The sequence below is a fragment of the Oncorhynchus kisutch genome, linkage group LG30 (assembly GCF_002021735.2).
Source record: "Oncorhynchus kisutch isolate 150728-3 linkage group LG30, Okis_V2, whole genome shotgun sequence".
In the NCBI taxonomy this organism is placed as follows: Eukaryota; Metazoa; Chordata; class Actinopteri; order Salmoniformes; family Salmonidae; genus Oncorhynchus; species Oncorhynchus kisutch.
Window position 1 is genome coordinate 40244105 of NC_034203.2, and position 26409 is coordinate 40270513.

Consider the following 26409-nt stretch of genomic DNA (forward strand, 5'->3'; position numbering starts at 1 on the left):
CTGCGTTTCCTCATATAACTTTGACATATTCACTACAATGGTCTTGAATAATGATGAATATTTAGGTTGCAATCTTGAGAGCAAGTTTACGAGACTAAGCATTGTACGTGATCTGGAATAACATGTCAGATCTGAGAAAGAGGGGGTCAATTTACGATTGGGCAGTCTCATATTGAGGCTAATACAGTTTTTGCTAGCATTAGCTTACCCTGCTGGTCAGGGTCTGCGTTGCGGGACACGATGGCACTGACGGCTGGGAACGTGATGCTAGACATGGCTGCTACCGCTCCTGCTGCCCACATCATCCTGATGGGAGAGAGAACACACACACACACATCGTTACACACTGTCATGACTTTGGCCTGGGGGTAGGTTTATGACAGTCATAAATACCTCTTCCCCCCTTTTTCCTCTCTCTACCCTACTGATGTTACATATGCAAAACCCCTTGGTTAACAGTAGATCCTGGGAACATCAGAAGGTGTTGGGAAATTAACTATATTCTGGTAATCCGACCAATTGAACATATGCGGTGGTACTTAATGAATATGATGTCAGTTCGGTTGTCATCTGAGACATTCTCATCAATAATATGACAAACTCTACAGTGGAAAGTCTACACAGAGTTATCGGATTCACATGGAATTGTTGTTCAATTTAAATGTTTGAATATGAAATTATTCGTAATGGCATGAAATGTGATTTTAGCTTCTAAAATGTGAGATTTGGGTTTTCATAAGGTAGGGCTCTGCTCAATCAGTGGCCCGCCCCTGTGTAGGGACATGGGCTATAAAACTTTTCAAACACGCCCTCCTCTCCCTTCCTATATAAAGCCTTGACGACAATATAACCTCCTGTTCCGAGGATGTGAGGACGACGGTCCGATGTCAGAATGGTTCAGATAATAACTACAGAACGAAGCCAACATCACCGTGAGCTTTGGTTGTGAATGGTATGAACTTTGAACTCTTATTCACTACAGAAGTGATACCTCCTAGTCGTTGAGTTAGCAACAGCAGCTGCAAACGCAGGTTAGGAAGGAACAGAGAGTATTCCATCTACCACACAACGACATTACTACAAAGTATCCAATTTACCAGCAGTGACATTCTTCCAAGGACAAAGGACTCGGTTGGGCAACACGACCTTCCATCTACCATCAACCTACCGAAGCACAGCTCAGAGTATTTATTGCATTTTCCTTTCCAAATGGGCGGTAATTTAGAATGCATAAGATACTGGGGCGGCAGGGTAGCCTAGTGGTTAGAGCGTTGGACTAGTAACCGGAAGGTTGCAAGTTCAAAATCGGTCATTCTGCCCCTGAACAGGCAAGTTAACCCACTGTTCCTAGGCCGTCATTTAAAATAAATCATTTGTTCTTAACTGACTTGCCTAGTTAAATAAAGGTAAAATAAAATAAACTGTATTTACGATAGCACAGCTTCGCCCTTTGTTCCTCAGTCTTCCCGCTCTTTCACTCAAACCCAGCCCCTTTTCTTTTGTGTAACAAGCGTTCACATCTGTTCCGCCCGCTAGGGACGTTTTCCTTTATGATGTCATTTGTAATCAAGTTATGATTAATTATGTGTACGTGTAATTCTGTGTGATTAGTTAGGTATTTACTAAATAAATAATTAAACCTGATTTTGTTTTGCAGATTCAACTTGTTAGCCATGTTTCGTGAAGATAACCAAGAATTTACACCTTTCAGATGAGTCTGAATTAAGGTGACGGTTAATATTGACAGCTATTGATGTAAAATATTACTAGGTCTTTAAGAGTTTATTCGGAAGATAACAGCTCTATAAATATTATTTTGTGGTTCCCGACTCTCTAGTTAATTACATTTACATGATTAGCTCAATCAGGTAAAATTAATTACGGATAAATTATTTTATAGAATAACATGTCATATCACTTAATACGGCATAGCCAAAGACACGACAACACACAAGCGTGGAATTTTAAAGACAGAGCCCTACCCATGCTCGTGACATTCAGGCTCTACCATACCCAGGCCTGATTGTTTCTGCTAAATTTAAGGCCCGGCCCTGCCCAAAACCACTTCCTCTGTTAGTACATCCATTAGATGGCCTCTCGGTCTGTCACTCGCTCCCTGTGCACAGGCAGCTCGCCCTGCATGCACTCTGCTAATGGCGGCTCTGGGTCTGTGAGCAACGGCTCCACTTGGCCTGCTCAATGAAGAGACATGAGAGCAGTTAGCTATTTTTTTAAATCAATCAAAACAACTGACAAAACTCAAGGAACAGGTTGAAACAACTGACACCATGTTATGATCTTAGTCAGATATGAATGCACTGTGCAGCAGAGCACGTGCAAATGGCTCAGCTTCAAAACGTTACGTGGTGATACCAGAGCCCTACCCGTAACCTAGATATTGATGACAAAACAGGCCCTACCCATAATGTTGGCGTCCGTTGGGCTTGGGTCTCAGCCAGTCTAAATCATGAATCAGTTGGCATCATTTTTATGGTTATATATACAAAGAAATGTCAATAGAAAAACAGGTAAAATTAAACTAAACGTCATTGCAGCTTCGGTTTGAAATTGTGTTAGCTGTGTTGTTGGCTAGTTCCTCTGAGTCATGACAAGAGAGCACATTTTCTATGTCAGGTAAAACCGCACATTATTAGCTCATTTTTATGAATGTATCCAAATAAATGTCACTAGAAAACTACGTATAAAAAAACCCCGCAAATGCTGCTACTTTGTTGTTATTCTGGCTGATGTGAATAAGTTAGCCGTAGTTGACTAGCTAGCAAGCAAGGGATAAGAACTTATGGCAATGTGAGCCAGTATGACAATGGAATATTTAGAATGAACGACTGGGTTGTGTCCATAAATAGAGAACAAAAAGACTGAATGACTGTGTCACGTCTGGCAACCGAACAACCAGCAACCTAAGATGTTCAAACTTAAATATCTACCTCAACCCTTTACAGACATAGAACATAGCTACAGTAGCATGTCCATAGAGACAATTGAGAATTTCAGACAATTAAAAAATGCTGCATCAGTTCTGTACCTATTCAGACAGTAGAACGAACGAATGACCATTATCAGCAACCATCACTCCTGTGTTCCAATGGCACTTTGTGTTAGCGAATCCAAGTTTAGCATTTTAAAAAGGCTAATTGATCATATTGATCATTAGAAAACCATTTTGCAATTACGTTAGCGCAGCTGAAAACTTTTGTTCTGATTAAAGAAGCAATGAAACTGGCCTTCATTAGACTAGTTGAGTATCTGGAGCATCAGCATTTGTGGGTTCGATTACAGGCTCAAAATGGTAAGAAACAAAATACCTTTCTTCTGAAACTCATCAGTCTATTCTTGATCTGAGAAACGAAGGTTATTCCATGTGAGAAATTGACAAGAAACCGAAGCTCTGGTACAATGCTGTGTACAACTCCCTTCACAGAACAGCGCAAACTGTCCCTAACCAGAATAGAAAGAGGAGTGGGAGGCCCCGGTGCACAACTGAGCAAGAGGACAAGTACATTAGAGTGTCTAGTTTGAGAAACAGACACCTCACAAGTCCTCAACTGGCAGCTTCATTAAATAGTACCCACAAAACACCAGTCTCAAAGTCAACAGTGAAGAGGTGACTCCAGGATGCTGGCCTTCTAGGCAGAGTTCCTCTGTCCAGTCTCAACGTCAACAGTGAAGGGGTGACTCCAGGATGCTGGCCTTCTAGGCAGAGTTCCTCTGTCCAGTCTCAACGTCAACAGTGAAGGGGTGACTCCAGGATGCTGGCCTTCTAGGCAGAGTTCCTCTGTCCAGTCTCAACGTCAACAGTGAAGGGGTGACTCCAGGATGCTGGCCTTCTAGGCAGAGTTGCAAAGAAAAAGCCATATCTCAGACTGGCCAATAAAAATAAAAGATTAAGATGGCCAAAAGAACACAGACACTGGACAGAGGAACTCTGCCTAGAAGGCCAGCATCCCGGAGTCACCCCTTCACTGTTGACGTTGAGACTGGACAGAGGAACTCTGCCTAGAAGGCCAGCATCCTGGAGTCACCCCTTCACTGTTGACGTTGAGACTGGACAGAGGAACTCTGCCTAGAAGGCCAGCATCCTGGAGTCACCCCTTCACTGTTGACGTTGAGACTGGACAGAGGAACTCTGCCTAGAAGGCCAGCATCCTGGAATCACCCCTTCACTGTTGACGTTGAGACTGGTGTTTTGTCGGGTTCTATTTAATGAAGCTTGAGGACTTGTGAGGTGTCCGTTTCTCAAATTAGACACTAATGTACTTGCTCAACCTGCAGATCGATGTGCCTCACAGAGTAGAGTCTGACATTTACAACAGTTACCATGCAATGCACCCTGGACTGAAGAGGCAGACAAATAGGAGAAATGTATTAGACCCTCTGTTAAATAAATAAAAAACATTTCACGAGGTAGGAATATATAAACAAAATATGATCAATGGTTCATTGGAGAGAAGAAAACCTCCAGCATTATGACTTGACCAGTATTGAAATCTGACATGATCATTTTTCTGCCTTCTAAAAGTCGTATTCCTCTTAACTTCCAGTGTAGTGAGCGGCGTTTTCGCAATGCAACGTCATACCGGACTCATTTCTTCCTGATGGAACGGCAATAGCTAAGATACACATAAAAACATGAAATGACCCCGGGGGAAAAAAATTTAATCAGCAGAACATCGACCAGAGATGCACAAAAACAACATTCAAAACAGTTGACTCTTAATTTAAGGGACAGGCCATTACCGTGGTAACTTGGGCACTCGTTTGTCTACGATGAAAGAAATCTGACGGGCGTCTTCCTGGCGGCAGAAAGTGGCAGCAAACTCGAAGTAATATTGAAAAATAACTTAGCGTGTGACCAAAACGATGCAGCTGGTAAAGAAACGAGGACAAAGTCACACTTTGGTAGCTTTTCTTGTCAATTCAACCAACTTCTACACGTGGATAAACTTTTGGGTGAACTTTTTTTCCCTTGTCCAAAACGCTGTGTGACCACCGGCCAACGTGGGCTGCTGAAATAGACATTCTTACCTGTCAATGACAAAATCTACCCACCACCCTACGCGTAAACGCACCCCCCCCACCCAACTTCATAATCGTGGCAAGAGAGGAAACCCTCGGCTCGCACCGCACCGCCCGAAACCCTCGGCTCGCACCGCACCGCCCGAAACCCTCGGCTCGCACCGCAGTATGTTAGTTGTGGCCAGTACGTTAGGGTCAGGGTGAATGTCAGGGTTAGTTATGGCCAGTATGTCAGGGTCAGGGTTAGTTATGGCCAGTATGTCAGGGTCAGGGTTAGTTATGGCCAGTATGTCAGGGTCAGTTATGGCCAGTATGTCAGGGTCAGGGTTAGTTATGGCCAGTATGTTAGGGTCAGGATTAGTTATGGCCAGTATGTTAGGGTCAGGGTCAGTTATGGCCAGTATGTTAGGGTCAGGGTCAGTTATGGCCAGTATGTTAGGGTTAGTGATAGTGTATTAAAAAAGGTAATTGTTACTGACCATGGTTGAGATCCGAAGCCGTACCAGGCCAGCTGTAGTATCTGGAAGCCTAGGCCCAGTAGGATAGTGTTCTTATTCCCTATGGAGCGCATCAGAATCCCCAGAACCATCGTCTGCCAAAGGGAACATAGCAGGTAGTCCAACAAAATCAGCCGTTCATTACAGATATGTCAACTGTCTCTGGGACCTATTGCGAGGCAGAATATTGATACGAAAAGTATAAAAACACCACAACGGGTGTCAAAAGTCACCAACCTGAGCAACAATGGAGAGGATGCCCACCACAGCTATGAAGGCAGCTACTGTCTCTGAACTGAACCTTTGTACCTGGGGGGGGAGAGAGAAGACACGCGTTAGAGACCTGGGGGGGAGAGAGAAGACACGCGTTAGAGACCTGGGGGGGAGAGAGAAGACACGCGTTAGAGACCTGGGGGGGGAGAGAGAAGACACGCGTTAGAGACCTGGGGGGGAGAGAGAAGACACGCGTTAGAGACCTGGGGGGGAGAGAGAAGACACGCGTTAGAGACCTGGGGGAAAGAAAGTATTCATAACCCTTGGACCCATTTCACATTTTGTTATTTTACAGCTTGAATTCACAAAATACCCTCAGAATGACAGTGAAAACATGTTTAGGCATTTGTTGAAAATGAAATACAGAAATCAAATCAACAAATTATTCACACCTCTGAGTCAACATGTTAGAATCACCTTTAGCAGTAGTTACAACGGAGTCTTCCTGGGTAAGTCTAAGGGTGTTTTAACAGATAATCCTCTTTAAAGAGAACTCTGGGGTAAAAGCAAAATAACTTAGAATGAGAACTCGGTTCTCTTTGTAGTCACACTGCCCTTTCAAATGAGGACTGAACTCTTTTTCCAGTTCACTTCACCTATTTTGTGGCCTGAGTCATCCATGCAATCCCATTGCTACTTTTGGAACAGTCACTCAATGCACTCTGGGTTTTAACAAAGTGAGGCCAAGCAATTCCATCAGAACGTGTTTTCGGACAGCTAGATACAATGTACTTACATTTTAGAAGCTAATAGATTGCATTTAGTTAAAGCTGCAATGTGTAACTTTTTGGGTGACCTTACTAAATACACATAGAAATGTGAGTTACAGATAAGTCACTCACTGAATGCAAGTCTAAGAAGCAGTAGATCTGTTCTATGTGCGCCATTTCTATGCTTCCGTTTCATTTTTGCATCTTTTACATTTGGTTTTGAACACCAGCTTCAAAAAACGCTGAAAATACAATATTTTTGTTTATGGAAAATATATTTCACAGCGGTTTCACATTATAGACTACTGCCCCTTTAAGAGCTGACGTTGATTTTGTACCCTGTGTTGTGACAATCTTGTCACACTATACAAACCCACAATCAATAAACATCTTATGAAGAAGCTCTTTGCCTATAGATCACATATTTCAAACAAATAATCTGAACATTGTGTCAGTACAAAACTCTACACATTTTGTAATGGCATCCTTGACAAACGCTAATCAATGTTCAAAAACAGCACACTTGTTTTCTGCAAACATTCACATCTCTGTTCTGTGGCACCAATGTGAGGGGTTATGGCAGGGGAAAACGGTGTTGCAGTAGTCTAGTGTGAGGGGTTATGGCAGGGGAAAACGGTGTTGCAGTAGTCTAGTGTGAGGGGTTATGGCAGGGGAAAACGGTGTTGCAGTAGTCTAGTGTGAGGGGCTATGGCAGGGGAAAACGGTGTTGCAGTAGTCTAGTGTGAGGGGTTATGGCAGGGGAAAACGGTGTTGCAGTAGTCTAGTGTGAGGGGTTATGGCAGGGGAAAACGGTGTTGCAGTAGTCTAGTGTGAGGGGTTATGGCAGGGGAAAACGGTGTTGCAGTAGTCTAGTGTGAGGGGTTATGGCAGGGGAAAACGGTGTTGCAGTAGTCTAGTGTGAGGGGCTATGGCAGGGGAAAACGGTGTTGCAGTAGTCTAGTGTGAGGGGCTATGGCAGGGGAAAACGGTGTTGCAGTAGTCTAGTGTGAGGGGTTATGGCAGGGGAAAACGGTGTTGCAGTAGTCTAGTGTGAGGGGCTATGGCAGGGGAAAAGGGTGTTGCAGTAGTCTAGTGTGAGGGGTTATGGCAGGGGAAAACGGTGTTGCAGTAGTCTAGTGTGAGGGGTTATGGCAGGGGAAAACGGTGTTGCAGTAGTCTAGTGTGAGGGGTTATGGCAGGGGAAAACGGTGTTGCAGTAGTCTAGTGTGAGGGGCTATGGCAGGGGAAAACGGTGTTGCAGTAGTCTAGTGTGAGGGGCTATGGCAGGGGAAAACGGTGTTGCAGTAGTCTAGTGTGAGGGGTTATGGCAGGGGAAAACGGTGTTGCAGTAGTCTAGTGTGAGGGGCTATGGCAGGGGAAAACGGTGTTGCAGTAGTCTAGTGTGAGGGGCTATGGCAGGGGAAAACGGTGTTGCAGTAGTCTAGTGTGAGGGGCTATGGCAGGGGAAAACGGTGTTGCAGTAGTCTAGTGTGAGGGGTTATGGCAGGGGAAAACGGTGTTGCAGTAGTCTAGTGTGAGGGGCTATGGCAGGGGAAAACGGTGTTGCAGTAGTCTAGCGTGAGGGGTTATGGCAGGGGAGTCAGTGTTGCAGTAGTCTAGTGTGAGGGGTTATGGCATAGGAAAACGGTGTTGCAGTAGTCTAGTGTGAGGGGTTATGGCAGGGGAAAACAGTGTTGCAGTAGTCTAGTGTGAGGGGTTATGGCAGGGGAAAACGGTGTTGCAGTAGTCTAGTGTGAGGGGTTATGGCAGGGAAAACGGTGTTGCAGTAGTCTAGTGTGAGGGGTTATGGCAGGGGAAACGGTGTTGCAGTAGTCTAGTGTGTGTGGTGCAGGAAAAAATGACAAGAGAACATGGGGAGCGTTGTGTTCACATTTCCCTTTTTTTTAGGGCATCGGGTTCCGGAAACAAGCGAACACGGACCACCTCTCGAGATGGTCTCAGTTCAGTTTGATTCGGGGGCTCGAGGGGTCCGAGTTCCTTTGGAGTGTTCACACTGCACAAAGACTTAAGCAAACTGCACCGAGTTCACAACATTGTCTGAAAGCGACCAAGTGTGAAAACACCAAGAGCCTTGCACACCTGGATTGTACAATATTTGCACATTATTCTTTTAAAAAATGATTCAAGCTCTGTCACGTTGGTTGTTGGTCATTGCTAAACAGCCATTTAACTCTTGCCATAGATTTTTCAAGTCGATTTATGTCAAAGCTATAACTAGGCCACTCAGGAACATTCAATGTAGTCTTAGTCAGCAACTTCAGTGTGTGATATATATAATTTAATTCAAAATAAGACAAATTACAATATATATATATATATATATATATATGGCCTTGTGTTTTAGGTTATTGTCCTTCTGAAAGGTGAATTCATCTCCCAGATGGAAAGCAGACTGAACCAGGTTCCCCTCTATTCTGTTTCTTTTTTATCCTGAAAAACTCCAGTCCTTAAAGATAACAAGCACACCCATAACATGATGCAGCCACCACTAGCTTGAAAACACAAAGAGTGGTACTCAGTGATGTGTTGTATTGCCCCAAACATAACACTTCGTATTCAAGACAGTTAATTTCTTTGACAATTTCTTGCACTTTTACTTTATTGCAAACAGGATACATATTTTTGCAATATTTGTACTCTGTACAAGCTTCCTTATTTTCACTCATTTAGGTTCGTATTGTGGAGTAACTACAATGTTGTTGATGCATCCTCAGGTTTCTCCTATTACAGCCATTAAACTCTAACTGCTTTAAAAGTCACCATTGGCCTCATGGTGAAATCCCTGAACAGTTTCCTTCCTTCCTCTCCAGCAACTGAGTTAGGAAGGATGCCTGTATCTTTGTAGTGACTGGGTGTATTGTTACACCATCCAAAATGTAAATAATAACTTCACCATGCTCAAAGGGATATTATTTAATGTTTACCCATCTACCATACGGTTCCCTTCCTTGTGAGACACGCGAAAACCTCCCTGGTCTCTGTGTTTGAAATTCACTGCTCGACTGAGGGACCTTACAGATAATTTTATATGTACAGAGATGAGGTAGTCTTTCAAAAAAATCATGTTCAACACTACACTATTGCACACAGCGAGTACATTCAACCGGTGACTTGTTAAGCATATTTTTTTTACTCCTGAACTTATTTATTTAGGCTTGCCATAAGGAATGGGTTGAATAATTATTGAATTGAAAACTGACTTGACTCAGTTTCAGCTTTTCATTTTTGGAAATCTTTCTAAAAACATAAAATTCCACATTTTACATTATTGGGTAGTTTGTAAGCCAGTGACACAAATCTCAATATAAACTATTTTAAATTCAGGCTGTAACACAACATAGGAATAAGTGAAGGGGTGTGAATACTCTCTGAAGGTAAATGTACATATGCAGTACATGTTAGTGTAGACGGACAAAAGGCCCTGAATCCCAAATCAAACCCTACCTCCTAGGCAGTGTTGATTTTGAATTCAGAGAAAGGGCTAAAACTCCACCCTCACTGGGAAATGCTTCCAGTTTTCACAATAATACAGATTTCTGTGGGCAGTGATACTAGTTTTCAAACAACGACTAGAATTGAACTCCAACTGTCATAACACATTCAGCAGACAAACAACAGATAATTATATGACAAGTCTCTCCAGAGGAATTCTCTCCACATTCTTCACACTCCTCCTCACAACCTGGAACACACCAGAGGGGCTGTGACTGGTCTTTTGTTAACTACTGTAGTCCCTCATTAACACAAAAAGGGCCTTCTCAGTGTTTACTGGTAGTGGATCTAATTTGTCAGTCAGTCAGTGGTTTATGTCCCACACGGCAACCTAATTCCCTACATAGTGCACTACTTTTGACCAGTGCCCATAATTTGGGTGCTATTCAGGACACAGTGAGAGAGACAGAGTCGGACTGGCCTAGGGGTCTAGACTAACTTTTCCCACTGGTGCTACCAACTATTTCAGTTGATTGCGCCAGCATATTATTTGGCCGGGCAGATTTGTTATGATATTGACCAGTCCCATAACGTACCTGTATTCCACACAGAACCAGGCTAATAAATGACTAGTCATATTTAAAATATGCAGGGCTTGACACTGGTAAATTCACAATGCTGGCTGTGCCACTAGAGATTCTAGGTTCGAGTCCAAGCTCATCACAGCCTGGACGCGACCCGGGAGAGTCATGGGGCGTCGTCCGGGTTAGGGGAGGGTTTGGCCGGCAGGGATGTCCTCCTGACCCGGTTGCCAGGAGCACAGTGTTTCCTCCGACACATTGGTACAGCTGGCTTCCGGGTTAAGTGGGCATTGTGTCAAGATGCAGTGCGGCTTGGTTGGGTTTCGGAGGACACTCGGCTCTCGACCTGCGCCTCTCCAGAGTCCGTACGGGAGTTGCAGTGATGAGACAAGACTAACTACCAATTGGATATCACGAAATTGGGGAGAAAAAGGGGTAAAAAAAACAAAACAAATTGCCAGGCACCACATTGGGCCAGCGCCAACTGAAAAGCTACTGGTCAGAATGAAAAATCATCCAGGAAAGTGGCTGATGCATAATTTGAATGTAATCTTTAAATTTACGGACTGAGCAAAACAACAGGTGGCTGGTGGACCCTTAATTGGAGAGGACGGGCTCATAGTAATGGCTGGAATGGAATTAATGTGATGATATCAAACAAGTGACCTCAATACCATTCACACCATTGCAACCATTGTTATGAGCAGTCCTCCCCTTAGCAGCCTCCTGTACTCCATACACAAATAACATTTTAACTTGACAATATCATATTTACAAATCAAATATTATTGGCCACATACACATTTAGTAGATGTTGTTGCGGGTGCAGTGAAATGCTTGTGTTCCTAGCTCCAACAACGCAGTAGTATCTAATTCACAAGGGCTAACTCCCATGGAGTTGGTGGAATAATCCTTTAATTCATTGCCACTTACTCAGCTGGGCCAGGGGCGCTTTAATTAGGTCAGGTGGAAATGTCCAACAGATCTCAACTCCATAAAAGGAGGAAACTGCCATCGCCTGATCTCGCTGCTTTCTCTTCCTTAACTCAGTCTGATCCAGAAGTTCTGTGCGTCCATGAATCCACGTAAGTCCACCGACTCTTACCTTAATCTGAGGCGATCGGGGGAGCGGGACATCAGTTATCACTTATTATTACCGCGGAGCGCGGCTTGGAGCGCACGCTTCAAACAGTGTCATGTGAATGGTCAATGATCACGGCCCTACGGATCCTCATAAGCCAATTATGCAATCGATATGGTTAATATGTAATGAAATTAATTATATGTACACAAAGACAATTGAGGGTGAAATGAGAAACGTCATTGTTTGCTAACTGATCGACTTTGATACCAAACTAATGGGGATTATAGATTGTATATTCAATCATTGTTTGTATTCTTTCATGATAAATAGTTACGAGCCTAAATGACTCACGGATGATTACGATTGACTTAATGAACTGGACTGTTGAACTCCCTAAATTATGTTAATAATGAATGATATGATCTTTGATTATGAATTTGATTGGATACATGTTATTTGTTTCCTTTGTGATGCAGCACAGACTACTCAGCAAATATACCACTTTATGGTTAAAGGAATTCCTGCCTCAGTCTCATCCATTCCTCTGTCACCTGACACATGACCACCTGTTCACCTTCACTGTCAGTCATCCTACCTGTCCAGCTACCCACACAGATTCCACTAATCTTTCAGTTGGTGTCTGGGACATATCTGATATGACAAATTGTATCTTGGAAAGTCTACACATTCTAGTTATCAGATTCACATGGAATTGTGTAATTTAAAATGTTGAAATATGAAATTATTTGTGAGAAGATGAAATGTAATTTTAGCTTGAAAATGAGAATTATTGTCATAAGTAAACGCTCACTCAGTGGCCACGCCCAAGTGAACAGACATTGGTTGGAGAGGGATGAAACACGCCCTTCTCTTCCCCAGTACAAAAGCCCCCATGACCCAATTCACGTTAGACTAAGCAAACCCCAGCATGAGCTGTGGTTGTGTATGGTTCAACAACTACTCTAACAAAATTTACATGAGACCAGATAACGTGGAGGTGATGATTAATTTAGAATAGAGCAGCCAGAATACAGCACGAGCTGATTACGGCAACTCGGTATGAACTTAGAACTATAATTTCACTAAAGAAGGAGTGATACATCTGAGACGTAGAGTTCCCAGCTGCAGCTGTAAACATACGTGGCCTAGGAAAGGACAGACGATCTCCTAAGAGCGACAGCTGTAAATGTACGTGGCCTAGGAAAGGACAGACGATCTCCTAAGAGCGACAGCTGTAAACGTACGTGGCCTAGGAAAGGACAGACAATCTGAGATCGACAGGGTACTTTAACGTATCCGCTCTACAACACTACAACCAGAAAGATTCTTCAATAGGACAATGGCGATATCTGCTGGGTAAACCAGTCTTCCATATTCAACCCATTTATCGAAGAGCAGCTCAGAGTAAATATATCTCTAGCATTTTCCTTTTCCGAAAGGGCGGTTATTAGAATGCGTAAGATTGTCTTTACGGTAGCATAGCTTCTCATGGTCCGATAGAGACCCAAACCCTTTGTCCCTCAGTCTTCCCGCTCTTTCATTCAAACCCAACTACCTTCCTTTGTGTAACTCGCCGTGATATCGGATTAGCCCACCAGGGACTTATGACATGATTAGTAATCGATGTATGATTTATCGTATGCATGTATGTATGTATGTATGTATGCATACATGTGTAATTGTGTGATTTAGGTATTTAGTAAATAAATAAGCCAATTTGTGTGTTGCTGATTCAACTTGTTAGCCAGGATTCGTGCAGGTAAAGTACTTTACAATCAGAATGAGACTGAATAAGATGACGATTAATAATTGACTTATTGATAAAGATATTCAGATCTTTAAGAGAGTGGATTCGGGAGATAACCGCTCAATATAAATGAATGCTTCTGTGATGCCCCAGGTTATTAATGGTTTAATTCAAATCACGTAATCAATTAAACGTTAGGTAATCGATTTGATGAAATAGCAACTCATAATTGAATCACAGTCAAGAGACGCGACACCCTGCGGTTGCGGGCGGTGCAGTTGCCGTACCAGGCGTTGATACAGCCCGACAGAATGCTCTGTAAAAGTTTGTGAGGGTCTTAGGGGCCAACCCGAATTTCTTCAACCTCCTGAGGTTGAAGAGGCGCTGTTGCACCTTCTACGCCACACTGTCTGTGTGGGTGGACCATTTCAGATTGTCAGGGATGTGTTCACCAAGGAACTTGAAGCTTTCCACCTTCTCCACTGCGGTCCCGTCTGCTGTTTCCTGAAGTCCAGCTCCTTCATTTTGTTGACGTTTTATTTTTTTTATTTTTGTACCTTTATTTAACTAGGCAAGTCAGTTAAGAACAAATTCTTATTTACAATGACGGCCTAGGAACAGTGGGTTAACTGCCTTGTTCAGGGGCAGAACGACAGATTTGTACCTTGTCAGCTCGGGGGTTTGAACTTGCAACCTTCCGGTTACTAGTCCAACGCTCTAACCACTAGGCTACCCTGCCGGTTATTTTCCTGGCACCACTCCACCAGGACCCTCACCTCCTCCCTGTCGTCTCATCATTGTTGGTAATCAGGCCTACTGCTGTTGTGTCGTCTGCAAACTTGAAGATGGAGTTGGAGACGTGCGTGGTCACACAGTCGTGGGTGAACTGGAAATGGGTCTAGGGTGTCAGGTAAAGTGGAGGTGATATGATCCTTAACTAGCCTCTCAAAGCACTTCATGGTGACAGAAGTGAGTGCTATGGGGCGATAGTCATCTAGTTCAGTTACCTTTGCTTTCTTGGGTACAGGAACAATGGTGGACATCTTGAAGCAAGTGGGGACAGCAGACTGCGATAGGGAGAGATTGAATATGTCTGTTAACACTCCAGCCAGCTGGTCTGAGGACACGGCTAGGAATGCCATCTGGGCTGGCAGTCTTGCGAGGGTTAATGCGTTTAAATGTCTTACTCACGTCGGCCACTGAAAACGAGAGCGGGCCGCGTCGGTGGCACTGCGTTATCCTCAAAGCGGGCGAAGTGGTTTAGCTTGTCCGGGAGCAAGACGGTGTCCGCGATATAGCTCGTTTTCCCTTTGTAATCTGTGATGGTCTGTAGACCCCGCCACATACGTCTCGTGTCGGGCCGTTAATTTGCAACTCCACTGTCTCTGTACGGACATCTTGCCTGTTTGATTGCCTTACGGAATGAATAACTACACTTTTGTATTCTGCCATATTCCCAGTCACCTTGCCATGGTTAAATGCTTTCAGTTTTGCACGAATGCTGCCATCTAGCCATGGTTTCTGGTTTGGGTAGGTTTTAATAGTCACAGTGGGAACAACATCCCCTATACACTTCCTGATGAACTCAGTCACCATGTCCGTGTATACGTCATTGATATTTTCAGAGACTACCTGGAACATATCCCAGTCTGCGTGATCAAAACAATCTTAAAGCGTGGATTCCGATTGGTCAGACCAGCGTTGAATAGTCCTTAGCACAGGTACTTCCTGTTTGAGTTTCTGCCTATAGGAAGAGCGGAGAAAAATGGAGTTGTGATCTTACTTGCGGGGGAGGCCTTGTAGTCATCTCGAAAAAGTTGAGTAGTCGCGGTTTAGTGTTTTTCATAAGAGAGTACTACAGTCAATGTGTTGATAAAGCTTCTGTAGCTTTTTCCTCATTTGCCTTATTAATATCGACAGCTACAATGTGGCCTCGGGAGATGTGGTTTCCAGTTTGTATGAAGTCCAGTGTAGTTCATTGAGGGCCATGGGAGTTTTGGGAGAATTCCTGGTCGTAATGCTGGCGAGTTACGGCCACTCTGATATCCAAAAGTTATTTCCAGCTGTATGTAATAACACATTTTAGCCCAGAATGTTTTTTGTAAGTAGTAACACAACAAAATACTGCAAAGTTGCTTAGGAGCAGAGCTGCCATGTCTGTCGGCGCCACCTTACACATCGTTTGATTGTTTGGAGGGAATAAAATAAAACCTTTGCTCAATCTCAGAGAGGGTTTTAATTGTTAGTGATTTTGAACAGTCACTACAGTTGTCGGGCCCTATAAAAATCAGTTCTCTTTTGGTAAACTCCTTTTTCCAGGTTTTAAAGTCATCCAATTTTTTTCCTATGTATTCACAGATTATTTTTTATTTTAATTTTTACAAAAATGGAAGTTCACAACAATTCTTAAACCACATCAGGAGACTACTTTCAGGTCTGGGGAACAATACAACACAGATGGTGTGGTTGCCCTTTAACTCAATTGTGCGCCTAGCAAATGACCGTTGTGTTTGGCTAGCACTGTACAATTTTAGGCCACATGTAATAGCAGAGTTTGCAAAACAAATGCCACCCGATTCATAAATGATCACGATATAATTCTGCCAGGTTGGCCTACTTTGCAGTCAACATTTATTTGGGGAAACCTTTAGAGATGTTCATTCAAAAGAGCACGACTGGATTGGGAATATCAAAGACTCAACCAAGACTTTCGACCAAACTTTTTGAATACCTGGATTGCGTACCCATTTCTGTCAAAAAATTTTTTTTAAGTAAAATTGTGAAAAAAAACTACATTTATTTATTTATTTATTTTTGTTCACTGGCTACCCACGACCAATAAAATAAAATAAAACTGCCCTTTGCCCTGTCAAAGGGATGTCATATGCGAGAGGTGCGACTGGTGTCACACTGCCATGTCATATGCGAGAGGTGTCACACTGCCATGTCATATGCGAGAGGTGCGACTGGTGTCACACTGCCATGTCATATGCGAGAGGTGTCACACTGCCATGTCATATGCGAGAGGTGCGACTGGTGTCACACTGCCATGTCATATGCGAGAGGTGTCACACTGCCATGTCATATGCGAGAGGTGCGACTGGTGTCACACTGCCATGTCATATGCGAGAGGTGTCACACTGCCATGTCATATGCGAGAGTTTGAAGGTTGCAGTTTTGAGCCCTGCTGGCTGACTAGTTCTCTAACTGTAGTTAACTGGGGACAGACCAGACCATGTTGTTGACACTATAAAAACAGTAGCCCTACTTGGCCACATTCTAAGGAGTTTGGAATTCCCCAATGGCAGGCTTCTGAACAGTCACTGAATTCACAGATATGAAGCAGACCACATTGTATTATTTTTGTACTCTGAACTTTCCTGCGTGGGAAGAATGGACTTCTCTCCACTATAAATTTGCTGATGCATCACTGTATCTACCCACCAAAATAGGGGTCGAGACTAGGGGGTAGGAGTTGGTTTGATGCGGATCTTACCGTGATTACAGATAATCCTAAATGAATCGTGAATAATGAGTGAGAAAGTTACTCACAAATATTATACCCCTGCAAAAATGATAACCTTGGTGAGGGTTCGCATGGTCTTTGGGTTATGATCTTTGACTCTTTCTCACTCATCAGGATTATCTGTAATCATGGTAGCATTCACATTAATGTAGAAGTGTTTAGAAACGTATTCTAAGGTGACTCCAAAATGACAATACATTATTTACCATTCATTTCTATTGGGCACAATATAATCTGAAACCACCAAAACACAGCAACTGCATCCAACAAATGTGTAGAGTCACAAGCTTGATGCAGTCATTGCGTGCTATGAATATGGGATCAAATACTGAACTTTTGACTACTTTAATACACAAATTAATTTGTCCCAATACTTTTGGTCGCCTAAAATAGGATGGGACGAAAGTACAAAAAGTTCCGAAATGTCTAAATGGTTCAACCGATATGGATAAAAAAAAATTTTTTTAAACTCAAATCTTCCCAAAAGTGTTTATTTTATTTTTAAAAAGGCCAGCATCTAAATATAGCTGGAATAAATAAGAAACCCAGAATGAAATTAACCAAACTAATTAAGCCTACAGACCTGAGAGGGCTCTACTATATCATTGGCATGCTCATATCAATCACTTGTTGGTGCCTAGACAGACGTGACTCACTTCGGGTTGGGATGGAATCTACAGCATGTCATCCATGGGTGTTGTGTTCTTTACTATTATCAATAATTGTGAGAAAACAAATGCAGGCCTTATCTGACCATTTTATAGTATGTAATACACTCAGTTTGAAGAAATGCAAAGGAGATACTTAGAGAATCCAGACAATTTATCACTCTGGTCACTGATTGCCCTTAAATCAGGCGGGCTGGCAGGTAGCCTAGTGGTTAGAGTGTTGGACTAGTAACCGAAATGTTGCAAGTTTGAATCCCTGATCTGACAAGGTAAAAAGCTGTCGCTCTGCCCCTGAACAAGGCAGTTCCTAGGCCGTCATTGTAAATAAGAATTTGTTCTTAACTGACTTGCCTAGATAAAGTGGGTAAAAAAAAATCAAATTACTGTGATTGAAAAAAAAAATTACAATTCTACTGGAGGGATTTAATAATGACACATTGAGACATATTTTGGAAGAGAGACATTTGGTGCATTTGGTGATGAGGACTGGACTGCTCTCTGTGAAAGAGTCTTCCCAAATCCAACTCTATAAGCATACAATATCAAATGTTAAATTATTTCATAGAACCTAGTTTACACCGGTTTGCCTTCATTAGTTTCAAAATGTCAACCAGATACTGGCACCATTGCACATGTATTTTTGGGACTGTAACAGAATCCAGTCTTAATGGCAGGAGGTTAATTTACGGATTCAGAATAACTTAATATGCTCTTTCACCAAACCTATAACTTCTTTATTTTGACTAACATTGTATTTGAACTCTTCTGAACATCTGTTTAATACTCTCGTATATTTTTATTAAAATATTTATTTTGACGTTGATGTCCACAGCTGAAATACTGTCTGCGAGGATGTGGCTTTCAGGCTCCTGTTATTTATACCTCCAGAAAAAAAAACGGAAAAAGGGAAGAAAAAAAACACTTTTGACCTACATGAGAATACTGAGAAATTCTGGAAAATTTTGTCACCATTATGGTCATATGTAGAAAACCATAAATGCCACATAAATCTTACTGCTGTCTTATTTTACAACTGCTAATTTTTCTATAATTTGTAGGGTATTTTTACTCCCAGGACTCCGTCTGTGTGGTACAGTTTGTTTTGTTTTCTGTGTTAACGTTTTTTTATTGCTCAGAAAACTTGGGGCCAAATAAAAATCACACGCGGGCCAAATTCGGCCTGCGGACCCGCCAGTTGGAGAACCCTGGAGGGGGTGAGTCTCGGTGTTGTCAGTACCTGTCTGAGATAGAGGAAGAAGCTGGAGTATTGTCCGGCCTCGGGCAGATAAGACAGGAACACTGTGATGCAGATGAGCAGCACCGTGGAATCCTGGCCCACCTTCCGCAGAGACTGGAGATGGGACATAGAATAAATTAGATTCAGATACATTTTGTTGTCAAACACAGATCGATTGTCCTGTTCCTTAGAGAGGCTCCCCTCAGGCAGAATGGTATTCAACAAAATTACATAATTCATAGTCACACCAAGTGTTTTGAATGGTCATTTTAGGACTGATGCCCAACTGAGCAGTCGACTCAATGCATCCTCATTAGGTGCTGATGACGATTCCGATTTAGTAGGAAAACCTTTTGTCATCATTTTGATGTCGTGAGATTGACTTTGGATGCAGTATAACGCTGGCTATTTAGCTTATATTGAGGAGAAATTTGAGATAGCTAACGTTAGTCCAAAATAGCTAGCAATGCTAACTTTGCTAGCTAATGACAACATTGCAGTGGTGTATTGTACCAAAGTAAAAGTACTAGTTCAGTAGTTTTTGGGGGGGGGGTATCTGTACTTTACTATTTATATTTGACAACTTTTACTTCACTACGTTCCTAAAGAGATGTACTTTTTATGTCATACATTTTCCCTGACACCCAAAAGTACTTTGAATGCTTAGCAGGACAAAAAAAAATGTCGTCCCTACTGCCTCTGATCTGGCAGACTGACGAAACACAAATTCTTAGTTTGTAAATGACGTCTGAATTTTTAAGTGTGTCCCTGGCTAATTTTAAATTATTTATACGCAAGTACATTTTTAGCAATTACAACTTACGTATATTTAACAGGGTGAATAACTTTTACTTGAGTAATTTCCTATTTAGGCTTCTTTACGGTTACTCAAGTAAGACAATTGGGCACTTTTCCTACCACTGCAACATTGCCATCTGTCTAAAGTAAATATTTAATAGAAAACTATGTGCCTACTTTAGCAATGTCATCATATTCCCAAGCACCTACAGCATACATTTAGACACAGTCGTCATCAGTTCCGATTCAAAGTCATTAGCCCCCGTTCTACTTTTGAGCATCAATATGGTTGCGGCGTCTGTAGAACGTTGATAACCATGGCAACGACGTGATTCAAGTGACGGAGATGAAACCCATGAATAGTACTATAGTACTCACAGTGGAGGGGTCAGACTGCTCCCAGGAGGTAATATACTACAGTACTATAATATTTTACTATATAATACAGTATAGTACTCACAGTGAAGGGGTCAGCCTGATCCTAGGAGGTAGTATACTACAGTACTATAATATTTTACTATATGGTATAGTACTCACAGCGAAGGGGTCAGCCTGCTCCCAGGAGATGGGTGCTCCCCAGGAGGCTGGTCTCATCTTCTCGGGCAACGACTCGGGGACGACCACCAGGATGAAAATTATGTCCAGTAGGGAGATGGCCGTAGCCAGGATAACTACCAGGGTGTCACCGTACGTCTCCGACAGGTACGCTCCAATGGCCGGGCTCGTCACTAGGCTGGCTGCAAAGGTAGCGGACACCTGAAGGGGGGGGTGGGGGGGCAGTAGATAAAGGAGACAGAGGGGAGGACAGGAGAATCGGTGTCATTCTAAAGTCAGGAGTATTATTTTATTTTTATTTATATATAAAAATAAAAAATATATATATATAATTATTTATTTTTTTCTTCAAAAGTTTGGGGTCACTTAGAAATGTCCTTTTTTTTTTTTTTTTTTTTTTTTTTTTTAAATGGTCCATTAAAATAACATCAATTTGATCAGAAATACAGTGCAGACATTGTTTATGTTGTAAATAACTATTGTAGATATTCCACTAAAAATCAGCCGTTTCCAGCTACATAGGCGCACCGAGGCCCATTATCAGCAACCATCACTCCTGTGTTCCAATGGCATGTTGTTAGCTAATCCAAGTGTATTATTTTAAAAAGGCTAATTGATCATTAGAAAACCCTTTTGCAATTATGTTAGCACAGCTGAAAACTGTTGTGCTAATTAAAGCAGCAATAAAAAAATTAAAAAAATGTCCTTCAGACTAGTTGAGTATCTGGAGCATCAGCATTTGTGGATTCGTTTACAGGCTCAAAATGGCCAAAAACAAGACATTTCTTCTGAAACTCGTCAGTCTATTCTTGTTGTGAGAAATGAAGGCTATTCCAAGCGATAAATTGCCAGGAAACTGAACATCTGGTACAACGCTGTATACTACTCCCATCACAGAACAGCGCAAACTGGCCCTAACCAGAATAGAAAGAGGAGTGGGAGGCCCCGGTGCACAACTGAGCAAGAGGACAAGTGCATTAGAGTGTTTAGTTTGAGAAACAGACACCTCACAAGTCCTCAACTGGCAGCTTCATTAAATAGTACCCATAAAACACCAGTCTCAAAGTCAACAGTGAAGAGCCGACTCTGGGATGCTGAGGCAGAGTTCCTCTGTCCAGTGTCTGTGTTCCTTTTCCCATCTTAATCTTTTAATTTTATTGGCCAGTCCGAGATATGGCTTTTTCTTTGCAACTCTGCCCAGAAGGCCAGCATCCCAGAGTCGCATATATAGAAAACAGCAAAAATAACACTGATAGGATGCCCATCTTGGTTGTTATTTAGTTTCCCCTCCTCACCAAACCGTAGGCTGTGCTCCTCTCGTGTTCTGCCGTGATGTCCGCCACGTACGCAAAGATCACAGAGAAGGTGACGGCAAACACACCAGACATGGAAATGACTGCAAAGTACCACCTGAAGAGAGGACGGGAAGGAGGGATGAGTCAAGGTGATATGTTAGCAAGTCTGTATAGCTCTATTGCGACTGTGGATACCACTACAGTGGAGGTCCTGTTGAACCACAGGGAAACGACCGATACGGGGACAGCGATAGGGAGGGGGGGACAGCGACAGGGAGGGGGGGGGGGGGGGGCAGAGATAGGGGGTGGGGGGGGGGCAGCGATAGGGAGGGGGGGGGGGGGGGGGGGGGGACAGCGATAGGGAGGCAGTTGCTTTATCTACTCTTGAACTTAAAGCTGCAGTATGTAACTTTTTGGATGACCCAATGCACATAGAAGTGTGTGTTATAGATCTGTCAGTCACATTGAAAGCAAGTCTAAGAAGTAGTAGATCTGTTCTATGTGCGCTGTTTCTATGCTTCCCGTTCATGTGTCTTTTACTTTCGGTTTTGTACACCAGCTTCAAACAGCTGAAAATACAATTGTTTTGAAAATATATTTCACAGCGGTTTTGGACAGTACAATGATTCTCTACACCAGGGGTACTCAACTCTTACCCTACCAGGTCCGGAGGCTGATGGTTCTCTGTTCTTCCTGATTATTCATTGCTCACTCACCTGATGTTCCAGGTCCAAATCAGTCCGTAATTAGAGGGAAACAGTGAACAAAAATGCAGTGGAACTGGCTTCGATGTCCTGGGTGGAGTTTGAAGGCGCTATACTATATACTTGCTTGTTTTTTTTGTCACAAACTGAAATTGGAACTATTAGAATTGTAGCAACCAGGAAATGGCGGGGCAATGTCTACACAGTGCATCTTTAAAACACCTTCACAGACTTGAAGTTGACCATGCTTTTTTTTTTTGATGTTATTAATCTGGCTCTGCACCATCACAGCCCATAGAGATGTATTAGTGATGTAGTGTGTGTGTGTTCTCACCATGGGCTGATCTTCATGAGGGGGATGGGGGCGCAGGTGAAGAAGACTGTTAGCAACAGGAAGGACTTCCTACCCCATACATCTGACAGCGCACCAATCAGAGGAGCACTCAGGAATGACAAAATACCCTAGGGGAGGGAGAGAAATGAGGAGACCTTGGTGATCTGTGCACTGAAATAATGAGTAACTAACATGGACAATCCTTCACATGTACCGTTTGTGGCTCTAGTGCAGTAGTCCATGCTTTCCCATGATACAACCTACTATACTAGGCATACACACTCCCGCCTTCAACATCTACACACACACACCCACCTTGAGGTTAACATCTACACAGACAACCTGAGGTGAAAGTCACTGAAACACTCCACTACATAGTCAACAAGAGAATAACAGCATCTACACACCCAACTACATAAACATGGTGAGTTTACCTAATGAGTGTCCTAGCTACAGGCTAGACTCCAACAAGCTAGGCCGCTGTAAACTGTCATTATCTTACCTTGACACCGTGAATAAGCCCATTCATCAGGAATGTGTGTTGAGGGAATGTTTGATGTAAGACCTAGTGAAACAAACACAGATAACACCTCAACTGTTGTGTCCATACAGTAGCCTACAGTAAGGTAACACTGTACTGTGTGGGTTAACACTCATGCATTCACAATATTGACTTCAATATTTAATAAAAAAAGAGACAAAAGAAAAATTACCGTTGTGTCTATTAGTACAGTGTAACAGACGTATGACCTAAGGTGACTGGTCTTCACTAGAGGACCCCCCCCCCCCCCCCCCCCCCCCCCAACAAAAAAAAACTATGCATTTGACATCAGCCATGTGATCAGCTGATGGTTACCTTGAAGAAAAATGTACTTTACTACGACTGTGATCAAATGGCCAGGTGAGACAACCACATAAGACGAATGCACAAACTGTAAATCGCTATGGATAAAGACTCTGCTAAATGTCAACTATTTAAACATGTTCACTTAGGTCAACAGTTAGGTCAAACTACAGCACAGGAAAATACCCATTACAGAATATCCACTTCACTATTTGATCATGACCTTTCTGCGTCTGAGATACTGAGAGAACAAATACAACTAGTTAGGTCACAGGAACTAAAAGCAGAGGTGGAAAGGTCAAAGCACACTGTGTAAAGTTAAGTATCTTTTAAAGTACACAGTTTTGTTTCATTGTTAACTGAAGGGAGGTCTAAGGAAGGTCACTGAAACACACTCAGGCAAATCAGGCACATTGTGCATTTGAGGGAAATGATAAGAGGTCAGAAGTTAGGCATGGCAGTCCAAACACTAAATGCTAAGTCAATGCCATGCAGTTTTAAAAAGTCAATAGTATTTGAGATGTACTTCTTACCTGCTTCACAGCGGTAGATTAATGTACGTCGGTAGTTAAATGAGCTGGGAACATTGATGCCAATCTCTAGTCTCCCCAGTGCCCTCTGATTAACCCAAAATGCAAAAAAATATGACCTCAAATGTAGTCAGAGTCAAGATAAGCACCATCAACACTCCAGACATTTTTTTATTTAACTAGACAAGTCAGTTAAGAACAAATTCTTATTTTCAATGACAGCCTAGGAACAATGGGTTAACTACCTTGTTCAGGGGCAGAAGGACATTTTTACCTTGTCAGCTCGGGGATTCGACCTAGCAACCTTTCTGTTACTAGTCCAACGCTCTAACCACTAGGCTACCCTGCCACCCCAGACTGAACAGACTAAAGGTCGAAAACACTCCAAAATGAGAGGTTCTACTGAACTTGTCCAATAACAAAAAGTTTTAAAAAACACTTGTTTTCACATTACGTTGCAAAACGTTTTGCTACCTTGTGCCATAATGAACATGTGTGCATGTCAATATTGTAGCTCAAAGATCATTTGTGGTTAGTAACTTGAGCCATAGTAAACATGTCAGTGCCATTGCAAGGGAGTGTATGAAAATAACGATCTCCTGGACGACAACACAAACAATGTATTTTCAAATTCACTATTATATAAAAACAGTGTAATAAGGGTTGGCCCCTTCTTTTATTTCAACTCATGAAACAAAAGATGGCAGAAATGTTCCAATCTCACAACAAAAAAAAGAGGTTATTTCTCAAAATTGTGCACACATTTGTTTACATCCCTGCTAGTGAGCATTTCTCCTTTGCCAAGATAATCCATCCACCTGACAGGTGTGTCATATCAAGAAGCTGATAAAAAAAAGCATGAACATTACACACATGCACTTTGTGCTGGGGACAATAAAGGCCACTAAAATGGACAGTTTTATCACAACACACAATGCCCCAGACGTCTCAAGTTCAGGGAGCGTGCAACGGGCATACTGACTGCAGGAATGTCCACCAGAGCTGTTGCCAGAGAATTAAACATTTTGATTTCTGCAAATTTAGCAGTATGTTCAACTGTCCTCACAACCACAGACCACGTGTAACCACACCAGCCCAGGAGGTTCACACCAGGGTCTTGACCTGACTGCAGTACGGCGTAGACTTCAGTGGGCAAATGCTCACCTTTGATGGCCACTGGCACGCCGGAGAAGTGTGCTCTTCGCGGATTAATCCAGGTGTCAACTGTACCGGGCAGATTGCGTCGTGGGTGAGCGGTTTGCTGATGTCAACGTTGTAAACAGAGTGCCCCATTGTGGCGGTGAGGTTATGGTATGGGCAGGCATAAGCTACAGATTAACACAATTGCATTTTATCCATAGCAATTTGAATGCACAGAGATATCATGATGAGATCCTGAGAACCATTGTCGTGCCATTTATCCACCGCCATCACCTCATGTTTCAGCATGATAATGCATGGCCTAACGTCGCAAGGATCGGTACACAATTCCTGGAAGCTGAAAATGTCCCATTTTTTCCATGGCCTGCATACTCTGACAAGTCACCCATTGAGCACGTTTGGGATGCTCTGGATCGATTAGTATGACAGCGTGTTCCAGTTCCCAACAATATCCAGCAACTTTGCACAGCCATTGATGAGTGGGACAACATTCCAAAGGCCACAATCTGTATACCTATACACCATTCTTGTGTGTGTTTAATAAAAAATATTTGAAACAAAGGCCACAATCAACTCTATGCAACGGAGATGTGTCATGCTGCATGAGACATTTGGTGTTTGTGACCAACTGATGCATACCTGTATTCCCAGGCATGGGAAATCCATAGATGAAATTATTTCAAATCGACTGATTTCTTTATATTAACTATAACTGTAAATATTGTTAGGGTTAGGTTTATATTTTTGAACATTGTATATAGTTTGTCTGATATGATTCGTTCTTTCAGTAGTTCTTCCATTGAGGGGAGTCACGTTTACATCTAGGCCCCGTCCCAAATAGCACCCTATTGTGAGAGAAAAATGACATATAGACAATAATGTTTTTAACTAGGGATAGTTTAGGAGTAGAAGAAACCTGCGTCTCAAAATCATCCTTGCATCTGGGAGACTAATCCAGGGTGGGATTAAGGCAACAACACACATGCAGATAATGACAGGATGAACCCAGAGTGGCTTATGATGCTCCTTGGTGTGCATGGGAGGGGTTGAACCAACCATGACTGAGTATTGTTAGCAGCAGCTATATATAGTACTCTGCATTTGTGTTAAGTTACTCGGTCCAACACTCAAGGGTCGACCAGCCCCATTATTAAAATAATTAAATAAAAGACGATTGTTTGAAGATATGACAATGTCTCTCACTTGATTAGAATATTTCACGACACTATATAGTGCACTACATTTGACCAGAGCCCTATTGGCCATTTTCAAAGGTAGTGCACTATATAGGGAATAGGGTGCCTATAACAACAACCGTGCACTGAACTTCTCTCTCTCCCTCGCTTTCTGATAAGCCCTTTCAAAAGTGAAAGGG

General features: G+C 42.6%; 1 protein-coding gene across 1 annotated transcript in view; it reads right to left on the reverse strand.

Annotated features, from left to right (window-relative positions):
* mfsd14a2 (major facilitator superfamily domain containing 14A2) overlaps positions 1-26409 on the reverse strand; it is a 41180-nt gene that overhangs the window by 8476 nt on the left and 6295 nt on the right. The window contains exons 3-10 of the mRNA XM_031810433.1: positions 23002-23064; positions 22500-22627; positions 21462-21576; positions 20149-20367; positions 18814-18927; positions 5772-5843; positions 5517-5629; positions 209-306 (exon numbers count right to left, since the gene is read on the reverse strand). Coding sequence (XP_031666293.1) covers positions 209-306; positions 5517-5629; positions 5772-5843; positions 18814-18927; positions 20149-20367; positions 21462-21576; positions 22500-22627; positions 23002-23064 — 922 coding nt within the window. The remainder of the gene's footprint in view (positions 1-208; positions 307-5516; positions 5630-5771; positions 5844-18813; positions 18928-20148; positions 20368-21461; positions 21577-22499; positions 22628-23001; positions 23065-26409) is intronic.